Source organism: Phytophthora cinnamomi (genome assembly GCF_018691715.1).
Source record: "Phytophthora cinnamomi strain GKB4 chromosome Unknown Contig129, whole genome shotgun sequence".
Taxonomy (NCBI): Eukaryota; Oomycota; class Peronosporomycetes; order Peronosporales; family Peronosporaceae; genus Phytophthora; species Phytophthora cinnamomi.
This window is the reverse complement of record NW_027151062.1, coordinates 178454-195789: the sequence shown is the minus strand read 5'-3', so window position 1 is coordinate 195789 and position 17336 is coordinate 178454. Positions and strand designations below refer to the sequence as shown.

The 17336-nt window shown below is 52.2% G+C and overlaps 4 protein-coding genes across 4 annotated transcripts; 3 read left to right on the top strand and 1 right to left on the bottom strand.

Annotated features, from left to right (window-relative positions):
- Positions 1–518: 518 nt before the first annotated feature.
- On the bottom strand, positions 519–6790 carry IUM83_18690 (uncharacterized protein; the record flags this gene model as incomplete). The annotated part of the gene is made up of 5 exons (XM_067943700.1): positions 519–981; positions 6046–6077; positions 6139–6516; positions 6592–6616; positions 6723–6790. 5 exons carry the CDS (start codon positions 6788–6790, stop codon positions 519–521), a joined length of 966 nt encoding a protein of 321 aa, XP_067780070.1.
- A 694-nt stretch (positions 6791–7484) lies between these two features.
- On the top strand, positions 7485–9630 carry IUM83_18689 (KIF-1 binding protein; the record flags this gene model as incomplete). The annotated part of the gene is made up of 4 exons (XM_067943699.1): positions 7485–7544; positions 7664–7753; positions 7842–7902; positions 7991–9630. The coding sequence occupies 4 exons, from the start codon at positions 7485–7487 to the stop codon at positions 9628–9630; spliced, it is 1851 nt and encodes a 616-aa protein (XP_067780033.1).
- A 2179-nt stretch (positions 9631–11809) lies between these two features.
- Positions 11810–12076, top strand: IUM83_18688 (ARS-binding protein 1; the record flags this gene model as incomplete). Its single annotated transcript, XM_067943698.1, has 1 exon — positions 11810–12076. One exon carries the CDS (start codon positions 11810–11812, stop codon positions 12074–12076), a length of 267 nt encoding a protein of 88 aa, XP_067780034.1.
- A 2489-nt stretch (positions 12077–14565) lies between these two features.
- IUM83_18687 (uncharacterized protein) lies at positions 14566–15102 on the top strand (the record flags this gene model as incomplete). Its single annotated transcript, XM_067943697.1, has 1 exon — positions 14566–15102. The coding sequence occupies one exon, from the start codon at positions 14566–14568 to the stop codon at positions 15100–15102; it is 537 nt and encodes a 178-aa protein (XP_067780027.1).
- Between the last annotated feature and the right edge of the window lie 2234 nt (positions 15103–17336).

The following is a 17336-nucleotide window of genomic DNA, read 5'->3' as shown; positions in this document are numbered from 1 at the left end:
CCGAGCTCCTTCTGAGCTAGCTTAGCCACCGCGATGTGCACGGGTACCGAGGCGTTGCCAGTGGGTTTTGGCGTGGCCGCAGCCTCCTTGAATTTCCTCTTGAGGGAATCTGCATCGCGCTCGGGTCATGTTCTCGGGCGAGCCTTGTCGAAGGCAACCTTCACCCTTTCCCACTGGTATTTGCCAAGCGGCTTCATCTGCTGCACGATCAAGCTAAGCAGGAGCACCTCCTGCTTACTGTAGTTCTTGTAGCCCGACTTCCTGCCCTGTTGCACATCATCCACACAACCAACTCAGACGTTAGTCCCTGAGTCGACGGCGTGGTCGACACGGCAAGTCCGAGAGTAAATCTTCGCCATCTCTCCCTCTCTCCGTCAAAGCCAGAATGGTGCCTGAAGAAGCACTACGTTTTTGTATTGAGATCTCCGAAATTCCCCTATACTAACCTCAAGTACATTGCACCGAAGCTACGGCGCGAATCAAATGCACATGCCAGGGGCGAGCACCGATGGCTGGCCTTACAGGTGCTGCAGGTGGCGGTGCTGGCAGCCCCACCAACCACATCTGCGGATAAACCACAGCTGGTCTCCGTAAGACACGGTGATTTCCTGGCCCGGTATGATATCCTGCAGCGTCACCACGATGACAGCTAGGTCTTGGTCCACTCGGACCTCCTGGAAGCGGCAGTTCGGGTCGCAGTGGTGGTTCACGAACCTCATGAGCGTCCCACACCAAAGAGCATCGATACCGATGCTCTTACCATCCACAGAGGGAGTGTCCAGCAGCATCCTGTAGCCGTTCTCAACAGCGTCACGTGACTCCAGGTCCCCCAGCTCGGTTAGATAACCGCGATACTCGCCGATGACCTCCCCGGCTTGAATCAACCCCACCGACGTGACTCCAAACTCATACGACGACCTCCGCGCGCTGAGCACGAGGTTGGGGTTTTGCGAGAGCGCGTTGCCACACTTGCCCCCAAAACTGCAATTTTCCTCCACACAGCAGCGTTGCTTAGAGCGTTTCGACAGCTCAGAGCATCGCAGCGCTCAGAGCATCCACAAGGTTTCCCAATCAAGACTCGCTCGAAGCGGTATTCGCGAGGATTATCGTTCTTCTTGGGCGGGGTAACGAAGATTGGCCAAGCGGTGGGTCTCCACTCCTCGTTCGCAATTTGTTCGAGCAGTTCATGCTGGGAACCCGGTAGATACTGAGTCAGCGTTCTCTCCGAGCTGTCGCTCTCGTCCTCATGCCCATTGTCGCTTGCAGTGGTCGAAGGATTTGAAACCACGGAGCGAGTGGATTGTAATGACAGACGACGAGTGCGATCCGACGGATACCCAGATTGCGCCCCCATGATGCAATCGTGGGCGTGTACGACGACGCCGAGAGCGCACTGGTTACGCATGTGACCAGAGGAACCGTAAAGTCTTCGACGGCATGCCCCGCGAGGGTAACAGCGGCAGGCTCGGTCGGAGGTCTCGGACGGATCCCAACAGCGGATGCTATTGACCAGCCCGCTCCTCCTGACGGATATTCGCGCTTCGTCTGGGTCAGAGTGCCGGACGCGCTTGTGCGGCTCTTCTTACTTGTGCTAGCGCCAGCAGGACTACATACAGACTCATCGCGAGCGGCCTCCGAAGACGAGCGCTTACGAGTCTTGCTCAGCGTCGTCATCACTGCAGCGCAAGACAAAGATCAGCCAGAGCAGAGAGGTCAGCGCCCACAGATACGGCACACCTTTCTGCGTGGTCCGAGCTGAATCCGCCACCGCCCTGCCGATTCTGGAATGCGAACGCGCCAGCGCGGCAATTTTCGCGCCTGCGCAAGATCCCCAGTTCAAACAGGGTTGCACGTTTAAGGTGTTGAAGTTGGCTTATCCACGGAGGTTTGTATGCTTTTATGGGGTTGCTGAATAAGGTGCACATTAAACATTAAAACCCGTCATTAAAGCCGACTTTTTTGATCGACCCAGACATATAGGCGACCAAACAACGTTTTATGACTGTCGTTTAATACGCCTTTTAATGCACCTTTTAATGCTGAGGTTAGGGTTGCATAAACCCGTTTAATGACGGTTATGGAAGGCGCCCACTGTGGAGTCGCAATGCTATCTAGGATGGCTTTCAGTCATGCCGGATGTTTTCGTTGTTGTCTGTACTCTTACGACTTTTTACGCGTGGTGTGCGTAAAAACGGTTTACACATTTCTACTGTTATAAAAACGGTAAAAAAAAAAAAACGTCGAAACTTTTTTAAAAGTTTCGTCAGTTCGTTTAAAAACGAACTGTTTTTACCGGCACTGGCTGAGGCTCAGATCGGAGAAACATTTTTTTATGTGACTCATCGGCAAAGGATGGCGTTAGACCAGGACGGTCGGTTCAAGTTATCAACGTCGGGTCCGGTCCACTACAAAGCGTTCTCCAGGATTTTCGCGGGTTGACGTCGCCCAATTCACCGGCGAGGTCGGTTACCTCGATGTCGACGTGGATGCCAAAGCGTCACGGGTGTCAGTTCAATGTTCAATCAGTATTGTCGTTCACCATGAGGCTGCCAAGGTCCCGATCTCCCTGCTCCTGGATGGTAGGTTCCGTGTCTCCCGCCTTTTTGCCCAGCGGCTTGTCCACGATCGCGACGGCCGGAGGATGGTCCATCGGGGAATTCGTCGGTACTCTATCGGACGACGCCTAGTCCCTGAGCCTCGATTTCCTCGTGTTTCGGAGGCATACCACCGTCATTCTGGTAGCAAAATAACCGTGGCTAGCCGCATAAGTCTGACGCTGATACTGGAGCAGGACGCCACAGGTCGCTCAACCGTGTTCATGCATGGGATGGTCTACGGCGCCGCTTTGATGCCAGGCTTCAGAACTGCACACCTGACTGTCCAAATCTCGTCGTACAGGCTGTCTACCGCATCGAGTGCCGACCGAGCCACAGCGTGGAGTGAGTTGAAGTGAACAGCTTTGATGAAGATGCAAGCAGAATACCCAGGTCTAGCGTTAGCTTCCAACTGACATTTGCTTCGACAAGAAGTGCCCTCCACCAGGATGTGTTCGTGTCATGCTGTCAACCCGTTCGCCATCCAGGGCAAGCTCATTAGGACGACAGTGGATGCTATTTACGGCCAAGAAGGCAAGGACTTTGGGACGAATGTGTTCTGCTTCGTTCAGAAAAACGAAGCAAACATATTAGGGAAGGCGTAGCTGCTGATGAACACTCGCGAAACTCCCATAGTTATTCTGCGTTGCTCACCCCGTTGAAAATCTCCGCCGATTCTAAACGTGGATGCCACTCGGTCTCGTGTTTCTCACACTTAGTTTCATTCTCACAAAGCTCAGGAAGCTGGCATCTCGCTGAAAGATAAGCTCTGCTCGTCACGATGGGTGAGTATGTCACGTCTCTGATGTTGTGCTTCGCAGCGGTGCACATGCTGTGACGACGCCGCAGTAGTCTGTAATTCTATAGTCGACAATGATTACGAAGCACACTCGCCCGACTCGTTATCAAGTGCTGTGGACGAACTACTCCAGATCAGCTACGGGAATTTATGGTTACCACGGGCTGGTATTCAACCAGGATGCAATGGCAAAAGTGTCGACAGAAATGCCGTGCTTTACAGCGGCTTCAGGAGTCGATGATTGCGCTCAGCTCCATTGCACACGATCATTGCCAACGTCAGCTCCCGTGTTGCTCACTTCTTCATGGTGCACGTGGTGCCGTGCCGCTTCTTGCATTTGAGCTACAACGAAGACGAGCATCCCCCGCCTCACCCCCTTTCAACGCGAGTGATCGTCTTGACATGACAAACTGCCCCAAGATCCACCACCTGTCTTGAGCGGGTCGATTGCAAGGAGATATGCGTTTAATTTTATCAGAAATCGAGATGGCCGTGGACAACTCATCTAGCTTGCCGGTGCTAAGCTGGTCTACGTTGTCAGCTGCTCCGTGCACTTGCTTGTGGCCGTCTCGGCATATAAGAACGCTACTGCTTTGGATGAAGTGTTGGTGGCGACGCGGTTCGTGAATGAGCGTAAAGTAAACTTTGGATGGCGAGATGATCTCGTTGTCGACTTTGGAAATTGGATGTACGATTCCAGAGCTTAGCTACGTGCGTGCCACCGGGAATGCGACGTACTCTGCTTGCGTCTCCATCAAAGGAATCCACCTCTGATCGCTCCACACGGCAGCTCGATCGGAACTTGAAGTTGTCGACAGTCTGTGCGCCAAGACTTGACCACTTGGCTTTCCAGTTCTCAAGCCGAGATTCGAAGGTCTCAATGCGGAGCCGTACACCATCCCGTAGACTAGCAAGGTTGCTGTTCTCGAGTCACCATCGGCGCACATGGGTTTTCCCTCAGCGATGCCACACCCCAGCGCCAGGGTCAGTGTCAGATTTACTCGACGCACCACTGCTATTTCGACCCCAGACTGAGGATGGTATCCTTCTGCGAACGCGAAGAAATCCAAACTCAGCGACTGGCCGTCGTCTGACACCGTCCCGGCATAGTCGCCGATGGACCATCCTCCGGCCGTCGCGACCATGGATGACAAGCCGCTGGGCAATACTCGGAAGACGCGCAGCTTACCATCCAAGAGCAATGAAGTCGGCGTTTGAGTCGCATCATTTGCGAGCGATAATGCGGACTGAAGGGCGAGTCTCGGTGTCGTGATATCCAACTCGACGTCAACACACCCGGCCTCGTAGATAAATTGTGCGACGTCAATCACGCGGAAGTCCTGGAGTACATCTCTCGCTCGGCCCAACGCGTCATCAACAACTACCACCGACTGAGGATTTAGCGTCCATCGACGGCTGAACCCGCTGTGAAGCACGGCGCTCCTGTCGACTCGCGCCTCTGTATCACGACCCAGGTCAATCCCATAAAGTTGAGTTGCAGACGCAATTATGAATTCCCGAACCTGAGCCGTATACGTCTGGAACAAGTCGTCCAAAGCATATATCAGCAGCTCTGGCGATTGATGACTATCTAGCAAGGCTGAGATTTCCGGTCGAATGCTTTCAAACCGATCTTCACCATACATGAGCGCTAGGATGGCATCAGTGAGAGCAGGTACGCTGGTCTCTTGGTTCCCGCATGATAACTCCGTGGTATCATGCGCGCTTTCGCGCAGAATATCGTCGAGAGCATCGTATAGCTTGTCTACGAGGAAGATGAACCGCTCTCGTAGTTTCTCTTTACTGTCCATATCGCTTTCCATTCGGATTGCTGTATACAGAATCCCCTTGACAGTACTTGAGGACAGCCCACGCAGGAAAAGACAGACAACCACCCGGATCATATCACGCTCTGGTGCTGGGGATGATGTTGCTGGCGACGTGCTACCAAATATAGGCGATGGAGACTGATCCTGATGGCCACGGGAACGAACGGAGATACCAATCAAGAAAGAGACCGCTACATGCTCTCGCTCTGATTCAGATCTGGTGGCCGAAACACGCAACAGATATGAACCGACTGTGGCAGCGCTGATCCCCATGTCATGCAGTGATATACACTTGAGAAACTTCCACACGATGAGAAGATGTTGACCCTTCTCACGAGATCCATGCCACTGACCTGGATCATCACCACCAGCAGAATTATGACCAACATCAAGGTCATCCTCGATGTTGTAGCTTTCTGCAGAGTGCTCATCGCTTTGATAGGCTAGGAACCAATTCTGCTGGCGTGGAGCTGCGTATTGCTGCGTATTGTCGTGGGCTTGGCTTTGATGTTGGTAGTGCTGCTGCGCTGAGACACCATATACTCGTGAGGCCTCGTTTACTGCGGGGGCATCCACTGCTGGCAGTGCGCAGCCAGAGTCGTTGCTGGTTGTGCCCGATCGTCGAAACGAGACCAACTGGAATGCAGGCGAGGCATGCCGCGCCAACACAACTGCAGTCGGTGGATCGCTGTCATGCACCTGATTTTGGTGCGCAGAATGCCTTGAAACGTTATGTCGAAAAACGTAGGCGACGAGGTGGTGGGTCATTTCACGCTGCGTGCGCGTGGTACTGCTGTCGTAGTTGTAAAACCACTTGGGGTACCTGCGCTTGTTGATGGCGTACAACACAGTATTCTATCAAACAGTTAGTGGCTTTCACGCTGACCATATCGATGCAGTCGACTCTCGTAGTTACCTTTGGAAAACGGCCCTGCATCGATGCACTCTCCCTCTCAGCACGCACCCAGACAGCCCCCTTATTGGACGACGGATCTGCGCTTAATGCGAGCAGACTCGCGGGAAGTTGAACGTTTTCTCCCACGCCAAGCTTCCGCTCGTTGTCGTATCTGGCGCTGTCGTCGTCCCCAGGAGCACCAGCATCTCGAAACAATCCTGCCAGACTGGCTGGCCACAGCGGAGCCACCCGCGAGGGCTCGAACCGAGTCGCCACCAACACTTCATCCAGATCAACGTCACGCACATCCGCAGAGAAGGTCACGAGCAGGTGGACGGAGCACCCACAGTAGCTGCGCTTGACGTGCTCCGGACAGCAGTGCGGGAAGCACCGGAGCAGCTAATTCAACAAGAGCATTGCGTTAGTCCTGGTCCTACACCGACCAATCGAAGACACTGGCGTTCGATGTTGCACCTTGACTCCTTTCTCTCGGTTGCTCCTGTGGAGGACACAATTGTATCCGTCCCGCGATTAGCGAAAAGTTGCCATGTAGACATGTTCACGAGTGAACTCGTGAACGCCGCGTCACGCGTGGCGCCTCCTACCTGGCGTACTCACGGCGGAAGAGCGGGTGCTCGTCTTCGCTGCAGCCCAAGCGCAGGAAGCGGCACATGACCACGTGCGCCATCACTGTCCAGCAGCAAACAGCGCTTCAATTCTTGTCACGCTGTCTGTCTGCGTTGACCGAGATTGACGGAATGAGGGCGACGGAGCCAACGCACCAAGGCGGGTGTCGGTCGTAAGACGCTGCAAAGATAGCAGCGATTCGGGCCAGTTCAAGGCTCAGAGGCCTGAAGAGTCCCGTCGTGCTGGACCCTCGCGAACACTGCCGTCGACTAAACTAACTACAGCGAGGATTGTATTTCAAGCACCAGAAAACGGCAATCAGATTGGTCGCCGCCCTCAATTGACACTGTGGACTGTGCAACCACTTACGACAACAACTTCAACCCAGGAAGCTCCATCTTGCCCGTGTCCTCACCAGAATCAGCTGATGTGGTCTCTCAAAGCATCATTGTATCCTGATTAGTGGTGATACCAGGCACAAGCTCGTTTGTAAATGGCGGATTGGTAAAATCCGAAAAAAAATCCGCGAGTACCTTCAAACCGGTACACACTCTTCATAGTCATTACGATCTCTAGACTATTATAGTAACAACTGTCGTTAGATTTTCACAAAACCTCCAATTCACCTAACTTCATTATATCCTAATTGATGATTTTTGAACCTACTGTAGTACTTTTTCGCATCTGTAAAACACAACATTGAGCGCTTCGTGCGACAGGATACCAGCGGACGTCGCAGCATGAGCGATCTTCCCGAGGACTTCCACGCGCTTCTGCGCCGTCTCGACAGCATTGCGGCGGTGCGTTGAACGCGCCTGGATCTCCTCTTCCTGCCGCACTACTTGGCTTCATCCCCCGTCCAGTCGTAGCGCCGCAATTGCAGTCTTAAAACAGCGTCTAATCCCCACATTTTGAGCAGGAAGAATGCCCCGATGCGACGCCCTACGCGTCTCACTACCGCGTGCTGGAGATTCTGCAGAAGCTGCGGACCACAGCGCTTCCCCCCGCTGTGTGTGACGCCCTCTAGAAGCCTCAAAACGCCAAAACTTAGGCGAAAATACACTAAACTGTCGCTGTTGCTTCCTATTTTCATGCAGGAAATGGCCATCGCAGCCGCCAAACTGGGCGCCACGTATCTGGCGGTGGAGGAGCCCCACCGTGCGTGGTGTTTTGAGCCCTTTCCGAGCTCTGGGGGCCTCATATCAAAGATTTTAGCTCTTAATTTTACGTTTCTGTGTGGTTCTAGACGCCCAGCCAGCGCTGGAGGAAGCGGGCAACTTTTTCTTCCCGGGGCTCGTGACGTTCACGACGGCCATCGTGGCGGACGACGGATCTTCTGGCCCTGAAGCTGCCAAGGAGACGGCGCCCAAGCTTCTAGATGAGATGCCCCAGGTGGAGGTGAAGTCAGAGCACGAGGAGTTCGAGGAGTTCGTGGTGGAGCTGCTGAACCAGCTCGGAGTGCTTTGGTCGAACCGCTCGCGGCCGTTGAGGGCGCTGTGCTATCTCTCGGCGGCACAGACGCTGTGCGACAAGTCCGAGGAGAAGAAGCATGGCGCGTTGGCGGCGGCTTTAACGCACACGCACTTTTACTTGGCGCAGGTGTATGGCAGCTTGGGGATGGCGGGTGACTCGGCGAGGTTCTGCCTGTCGACTTTGGAGCTTCAATTGCTGCAGTGCGTGCATGATACGGAGCAGGGAGACACGACGCGGTTTGCAGGAGCGCACGAGTGGGTGCGCAATGCATTGAAACTCGTGGAGTTCTACCTGGATACGGACAACCCGAAGGATGCGGCGACCTGTCTTAAAGCCAGCGAGTACATGCTGCTCCACCACGGATCTGACAACAGCGGCGATGATGACGACCAAAAGATTCTAGTGGCTGAGATCTACTCGACCTGGAGCAGGCTGCATGTCATAACGCTTCAGCTTGCAGGTATGAGGAGGGATAGCTACAGTGTTGACGATATTTACCCTGTCCTACCACGGCCCAGCAGCATGGAGACCACGCTGGCCAAATTGGCTCTGAGTGACCAGAAAGTACCTAGTGCGGACGAACAAACCAAACCGACAGGTTTTGGCATGGAGTTTGTACCCGCATCAAGTGTGGAGACTTTTGACCAAGCTCGTGACGTGTTTAAGATGGGTCTCAGGGCCTGTACCCGCGCCCGCGAGCTGTTCGTGCTGGATGGCTTTGTGACGCAGCATGTGCGCCTCCTCCAGCGCGAAAGCGCTCTGTATAAGCGACTACTGCCCTTCGAAGATGCTCGGGGACGGCAAGTTGCTATGCACAGACGACGTTTGGCACTGCTGACACCAATGTTGGGCGACACATTGAACGAGCGCGCCTTCAGCGATCTGCTACAGGAACTCTACTTCGAGTGCGCAGAGGTGAATGCCGACGTGTTCGAGCTTAAACGCAGTAAGGAAGCGGGGGAGAAGGCCATGGCGTATGCAACCAAGGCGATCCAGTGTTACCAACAGTTCCTGCTACTCTACTACCCGTCGTCTGAGCCTGACGGATCTACCAAAGAAGACCCCGTGCGGGTTAGCGTCTTGTGTGGTGGTAAGTCGGTTCCACTTCCAAGTGAAGCCATGTCACCAAAGGAGTTCCGTACCATGCTGCTCGGCTACTTCGGACTTGCTCACGCCTGCGGCAAAGTCACATTTCCGTCAGACACCTCGAAGACTGTGGGATATTGGCGCCAGAGCCTTGCTTACCACGAGGCTGTGGTAGAGCTCGTTCGGAAGTACGAACAAAAGTATCCGGGACAGCAGGGCACAGAGCTGCGCCGCAGCTTTCAGACGGAGCTTACCATCTGCGGCGAGATGGCCGAGCTGTTACCGGAGAAGATCAACCAACTCGTGTACAACGGCAAGGCTCTATAAGATGCATCGCACTACCCGAATTTTATGAGAAGCTCACGTGTTGTCGACTCTCCTTACTTACATGTACTGTAGTATATGTCCTTCACGACGAAGCCGTTGATCTGGAACCCTGCCTTCGTATTCGCTGAGATTGTACACGTCAACCAACTCGGCCTTGAAAAAAAATCCGCTGACATGAACATACGAGCTCTGCTCAGTTGAGAAGAAAAATCTATACCCCGACAAAAAAATAGTTTGCTCGTCTTCCAGCACCAAGAAACAGGATTTGTCCACCCGGAGTTCCTGCAGACGAGAAAGCTGACAAATTCTTGATGGTAGACCTCTCAGGCCGCGGGTTCTCGTTAAAACGAGACGGACGAGAAGCTCATACTCACCAGCGTTGCCTGGTATTTCCTCTAGTGCATTTTGGTGGAGGTCGAGAAACGCGAGTGCTTTACTGCGAAAGAGGGAGGCAGGCAACGTTTTCATCTTGTTCCCAGCAATGTCAAGCCGCTGAAGCTCTCGTGTTTTCCTAACCGCAGCAGAAAGCACTTGAAATCGATTGCGAGCGAGCTTTAAGTGCAAAGATCGGCAAGACAATCCCAATCCCGCTTTGGGAGTACAACTAGCGCGATATCGCTCAAATCAAGGTACTGCACTGTGGTCAACGCTGCAAGAAGATTCACCAGATTGTTCGATACATCCTTGACGTCTTCATCCTCTGAGCGCTCAGATTCCGAACGCATCATGTAATTTGCGAAGCTTGTTGCACCTTAAATCGAACCGAGTGAGCTTCGGAAGACAAAGACATAACTTTGGCAGCCTGCGGTGCTGGTTGCTTTGTATGTCCAGCATTTCGAGATTGCTGAGTGCGCCAAACTCCCGAGGTAGTTTCTCGAACGAATTATCGTGCAAGAAACGCCGACGTAGTGTCGGGTATTTCTATGGCAAGAACATAAACTGAAAATTTATCTTTTGTCCAACTACCTAACGCAAGTGTGTCGATACTTTTTATTGTTATTGTATATCTTCGTTGCCAAAGCAAGTGTAGAGACTTGCATAGGCTGCTCGAGCCGATTTTGTTGATTGTTGTTGCTGCTTCTACAAATTCCTGAACCTAACTTGGAATCATGAGCTTCGACGCTGAAAACGATCATCAGGATCGAGCACCACGGTGTTGTCCCCAGGCCAGCAGATAGGTTGAAAAGTATGGCATGTCTCGATGAATGGTGTTCTTGACGGCAAGAAGTCTCGACCGTTTTCAACTTGAGTGCCGAGGTTGTGCAACCACGTACCATGCACTAGCTGGCTTCCGTCCGTCTTAAGCCGTTTGGGAGTGGGGCGAACCAAACCCAGGGTGCCGCCGTCTTCCATCCTACTGCTGCGCGATTCGTTGTCTTCGCGCCTGCGTTTGCTGGGGTTGAAAACTCGGTCGTGCAAATTGGCAGCGTGGTGATGCATATGGCCGTCGAACTCGACATCATCGATCGAATAGAAGACTGATATATATGTACGGCGTAGACGCGGCGAGATGACAGTGACCGGATCCTCATCTTCTTCATCACTTGAGTTGGCGCAGCAAAGGTCGCGGTGATGCATGTTTTCCAAGAGCGCGACTTGAAGAGTGAGTCGGTGCAAGGTGGGGTTCAAATGCCTCCACCTCTGGGAACATTGATAGTGAGGTCGACACCAAGGTGAATGCACTTTCCCTTTTTGCGATGCTACGACTGGGAAACGAACGACTTCAGACATACCGTTCTTGTTGCTATCTGCAGTGAGCCCTCACCGCTGCATCATCTCAAAAAGGTGCACCAAATTAGATCGGCGTTCTTCGGGGCAGTAGTTTCAAGACGAACGAGCTCATTGTGGACCCGCTACAAGTGAACAACGGTGAGAACTTGCCCAATTCAGCGTGTTGAAGTCCGAAATATGGAATGCACAACAATTATGGTGGAGGCTACCGGAGGTGCTTGATTGTTTATATTTCAGAAGTACTGACTTTTGGTACATCGCGAATATGTCTCGGAGTATTTTGTAGTATTTTCCACAACATAATCGTGGTATGAGCAGGGAAGCCGAAAATATATATTTATATTTTCCGTTCTGATAATTTATTCGTCGAATGAATTTCTTGTCAGCACGATATTTATTTTCTCGCGTGGCACTCTGTCTTGTGTTGTTTTTTAAGGTGACCAATTCAATGTTTACAGGAGCGCGGCGGCGTCGACCTGTCGCTGCTGAGCGAGTGGCTGCTGCGGACGAGAGCTCTGCTGCTGCTGCGGCTGGAGAGAAACGATCGAGGGAGGAGGCGAACGACGGAGAGGAGACGGAGGACGAGCTGTTGCTGATCCCGCCGTCGAAGAAGAGCGCGACGTCGACTCCTAGAGCGGCTAGCAGGAAGCAGTTTGTGTCGGCGGACGACATCATATTGCTCACGCAGGTCCTGGCCACGAAGCCCCGCACGTGATGGACGGATGGCAGGAAGTGTGCGACCAGCTAAGGGGACACAGCGACTTTCATCTGGACAAGACTGCAGGGGCGTGTCAGGCTCGCGTGAAGCTGCTGCTGGATCACTTGAAAGCGGGCAACATAGTGGCGCTGAGGAAGTCGGGCATGTCGGAGGAGTATGAGCGCGAGCGCGAACTGTTGGTTGATGTACAGGCACAGCAGGCCGCGTCCGAGGAGTTCCAGGAGGACCTGCGCAAGCGAAGTCTCCGCCACCTAGCGTCATGCAGTTACTGGAGCCAGTTACCAGCAACACCTAATTAATGTGTGTTGGGCTGGCCACAGCACTCCCTCCGGGGTCACTGCTATCCCAGTAAAATAGGTATATATATAATTGTCGGCTTTTCTGGTTATGAGGTCTTCGGATGTTCACACGTCAATACGTTTTGCCATTGCTGAACTAAACTCTTTACTTCATCGACGGAATTTCTAGTGAGTGACATGCCTCAGTCCAAGGTGGTGGAGCTGAGTCACGTTGATTCTGTGGCTCTTTTGGGTTTCGTGTGGATGCGAGGTCTGAGAGACGCACCAAGTTGGTCCACACTAAAGACTATCACTACAGTACAAGGGGGAGTTTCCTCACCAGCACTTCACAACCAGTTGGGGGCAAAAACGATGTCTTCGTGTGCGAAATTCCAAATGATTCCACTGATGCAGAGCGGCCGACTTGCTGGAAGGCAGTGCGGTTTCTGCTGAGTCATAGTCATGGAGACAACAGAGCAATTGTAAATGATACAGTGATGTTGGCGGCAAAGTTGGGCGATCACGAGATTGACGAATGGTTGCTGGCATCCCATTGGCATGATCAGGATTATCGGAGAAATGAAGAAAGATTAATGGAAGAGATACGGGCACGTCCTACTTCGAAGTATCTGTTGTCACAAGCTGATACTACCCCTTGACCCCTCAAGTGCGATGTACGAGTCAGCAAGTTGAAATTAATTACTCGGGCTCGAACGTCGAGAACATTTTCTACCGTAGGCCTGCTCCACGAACTATGAAACCTGTAGCGATGATGGATGTTTCGCCGTGTCACGGGCACTTGGACGTACTCTGGTACTTGCACGAGGTCGACGCTTCGCAGGGCAGGAAGCGCAAACGAGAGGAGTGGGGCGTGTTTCCAAATCGTGACCGTTGTCGACGATGTACGACTAAGGCTGTGGATTTAGCTGCCTTAGTAATTGTCAGCAGGATCATGATCTGTGGCGCGCGCACAAGGTTCCGGCGGTCCGCCAAATTGGTCCAAGCCGATCTCGGAACGAGCCGGTTAGCAAGAACGCCACGAGTGGCTGCAGCACGACTGCAGCAAGGTGGTGGTTCGTAGAAGTAGGAAGCTATGCAGTAAGGAGCCACGGGCTCTATCTACAAATCTACTCAGTTCCCAATTTCACTTTCACCACATGACAGTAATGATCATTTGGAAGTGACAAAGTGGCTACATGCCAACCGAAACGAAGGAGACAACATGCTTGAGATGAGTGGAGCCGCATGTAATGGACATGTGAAAGTGGTAAACCGGCTGCATGAAAACTGTTCGAACAAACACGTGAAAGGCTGGGGGGATCAAGTCGCAGACTTCGTTACTTCTTATTACTATCGTGAGTCGTGGTGTTGCTGGAATCTTACTCGTGAGTACTGTGAATCGATTTCTCTTGTCCCTTCATGGTTGCTTGAAAACCACTCGGAGAGCTTCACAACTAGGGCGATGGCCAACACCGCCATCAATGGCAACTTTGAGCTACTGAAATGACTCCACCAGAAAACGACGGTGGATGCACACACAAAGCTATGAACCCAGCTGCTGGTAGAGGTGCTCGAGCCCCGCCCGCGCAGTGCAGCGCCGGGAGCACCAGCAGCACACACGGCAGGCTCAGCACTTGTCGGCGGCCACGTTGGTGCTCGCCGGTAGCGGTGGCAAACACTTCGCTGTGCAATTGTTGCTTTTGTTGCCGCCTGTAAAAAATATAATACACAAGAAGGAATTCCAATGTACATTACACCTCCAAAGCACAGGATGCACACGGTCCACACGTGGTGTATAGCCCCAACGCCTTTCCCAATGGCTCACCGAGTCACCTAACGGTATCCGTGAGCTCGTGTCAGCCACGGGTATGTAACTTAGCCCCAGGGATAAACACCCGCCAAATGAAAATTGCTGGCACTACCGGTATCCCAGAAATGTTTTCAAATTCTTCCCCAAATGACAGAAGCTGGCACTCAAAACTTTTCTGGCACTCAGAGCTGTAACAGCTCAGCCACGGTACTGTACGCCAGTTACATGGACGTTGAGATACTCATCTTTTCAAAGTTAGGTATGTGTAAAATAACCACCCTTCGTGTAATGTCAGTACAATGTTTGCAATTTTGAATGTACCGGAGATGGTGTTGAGACAGGGCAATTCAAAGCCAATGAAAGACATACAGTTTGGATCAAACAATCTTGTTGAACAAATGACTGGCTTCACCGCCTCGCGTGCACCTCGACCCAGTTCACATTTCTTCATTTACGAATTCTACCCGTGGAATACGAAGCTGATGCGTCTGTACAGCGCACTGATTGCTTTCACAGCAGCTGCTCATCTTGTCTGCGTGAATGGCTTCTCCACGATCACGGAAGCCGATGAAGTCAAGCCGATCTTAATCCTGCCCGTCCATCGCGTATCGAGCGCTGGTGACAACGTGAAAAGGTCTCTGCGGAACGTCGACACCCAGGAACACGTCAACGACGGCGGCGAGGAAGATCGAGGCATCAAATGGGAAACCATCAAGGCCCTCATTCCGGGGGCCGCGAAAAGGCAGGCTGCCAAGGACGCGAAGGAAATCGAGATCATCAAGAAGGAACGCCCATTTTTTTCGGATCTAGCGATTCGAAAGGTAGATTCAATCGCTGTCACCGACTTCTATCGCTCAACTCGCTCGGAAAAGACGGCAAAGAAAATGGGCCGTCTCTATGAGAAATACAAGGCGCATCCTAAAGCGTATCTTTAGTGAGGCAAGCTCCGAAATGCGCTGCGATATGAGAAAGCCCAACCGATTTACTAGGTACATATTATGTAGTACAAGTACGTAACAACAAATACTTGGAGGGATGCAAATGCTATATGCATGGTCAGCTTAGTTTTGATCGATAAGTTTATCTTTCCAATAAAACTACACTTTATTTATTTTCTCAAGCAAATCCCAAAATGCAGTACACAAGATGGTCCCCCTTGCTCAGAGTCATTTGTTATCGAGTGCTGCAATTTCATTCTTTCTTTCAATGAACCTTGCTTGAGTTCAGTTTTTCCAGAAAAACCAATGGTATGCAACTAGAATTGGTTGTCGAAGTTGACGATCGATTTAGCCTTGGACACAAAATCATTGTCTTTTGCAAGCGAGGTGTGCCTTACTTTAAGTAGATAATATATAATTACCGTTATCTAAGGCCTCGAGCACTCACAGCGCTGCCATTGCTAAACTGGAACACCTTTTTTGTCTAGCTTTCGACTCCGGAAACACATTGGTCGTTCTTAGTCGTTCGGGATCTAACGATGTGTTGGAACCCCCGCTGAGCTCAAGGTCATGGTGTAGTGGGTCTAACTTGACTCACTACTTTAGCTTACACGTTGCGCAACGTGTATGAGGAAGCGTAAGTACTTAGTAATTACTTAGGTTAATTATATTTGAATACACAAATATAAGTTAAGTAACAAAAGGATTCCAAGTGACTTAGATTAGGTAAAATGAGAACTGTATTGTTTGTAAATTGATCTTCCTCTAAAATCTGCTAAAAACTGTTTATCATCTATGAAAGGGTTGGCAGCGGCTGGCTGTCAGAGCCCCGCTAATATGCATGTCTCTGATTGGTAGAAAGATGCTGCTTTCTACCAATAGGATCTTTTGGGTATGTGTGGACCACTCACTGTGGTGGTCCACTTCGATGTATCCATCGGTGTGTCTTACACCAATGTGAGGAAGTATCCAAAACGTTTAACAGATAACCTATCTGTTAAATTCACAAGTGGCTTGCAGCCACTTGTACGTGTAACCCGTTACACCATCCCCCCCTTATAAGGTTAGACGCGCGGGGTCCCCGCACGTCAATCTTTGGAATTGACCATTCGTCAATTCTCCGCGTTTGGAGAAGAAATCCGCGCTCATTCAACGATGAGCGCGCCTCAGAAGAAGTCCGCAAAGTCGATGGGGAGTCATCTCTCCATCGACGACTACTTCGAACGCCAGAAGGCGAAGTGCGGTGACGTCGTCGACTTCGTCGACGACGATGAAGACATGGAGGGCGAGGAGGACTCGCCCTCAAAGCGTAAAGACTCAGTGTCGATCGAATCGCTCGACCCTCACGCCAAGAACGTTCGCCCGCGTGAAGGGGACGAATCGGACGCTTCGAGTTCGAAGCGTTCGCGTACTGAGAGCGATACCCCACTCGCTTCCGCTGGGGCTCTCAGTACTCCGCGCGCTGCTGCTGCAGCGCGTGATGTTAAAGCTCAAGGCTCTCCGCGCGCTGCGCCTGCAGCGCGCGATCCATGGATGCCGTCCGCGTCCGAGATCGCGGACCGGTTTGGGAACTCGGTACCTCCGAATGAGGTGCCGCTGTACGTATGCAGCGCCATCAAAGATGACGCTGTGGCTGCCGAGCTGCACTTTGATGCGGAAACGCATCAAAGGCGCGATTACTACATCGGACTCTTTCATGAGCTCCGATGGTTTCAAAGCAAGAAGACATCTTCTCGCAGCAAAGTGCCCGAATGGCAGGCACTTTGTCAAAGTTGGAACGCTTTGTTGAAAAGTTCAACAAGAAACCGAGTGCTTACCGTGATCGGATTAAGCAAGCGCGTGATCGCTTCGAGACGTACTCGAAGCGTGGAAAGTTGGAGCAACTCCACGTTGCTGCGGAGGAGGCAAATGTGCCGTGCGCTGTGCCCAAGGGCTTAAGTGCACGAAGTGCTTCCCAGACGCGGCCCGCTTGGGCGACCGCGACCTGTACGGGTACACGTCGTTCCGTGTGCCCGAGAGTCTCAAAGAGCTCCGTGCTAAGTTTTTAGCACGTGAGGGTTCGGGCGCTAGCGATGATCGCAGCGCTCGTACTACTTCCGCTGCGCCAGCACGTACTGCTCCTCGTACGCCCTCACCATTTCCGGAACGTCCTCCAGCAAGACGTTCCGCGGCTCCCTTGTATCTTGATGGGGAGGAAATCCTCTCCAACGAATACGAAAACGAGCCCCTTG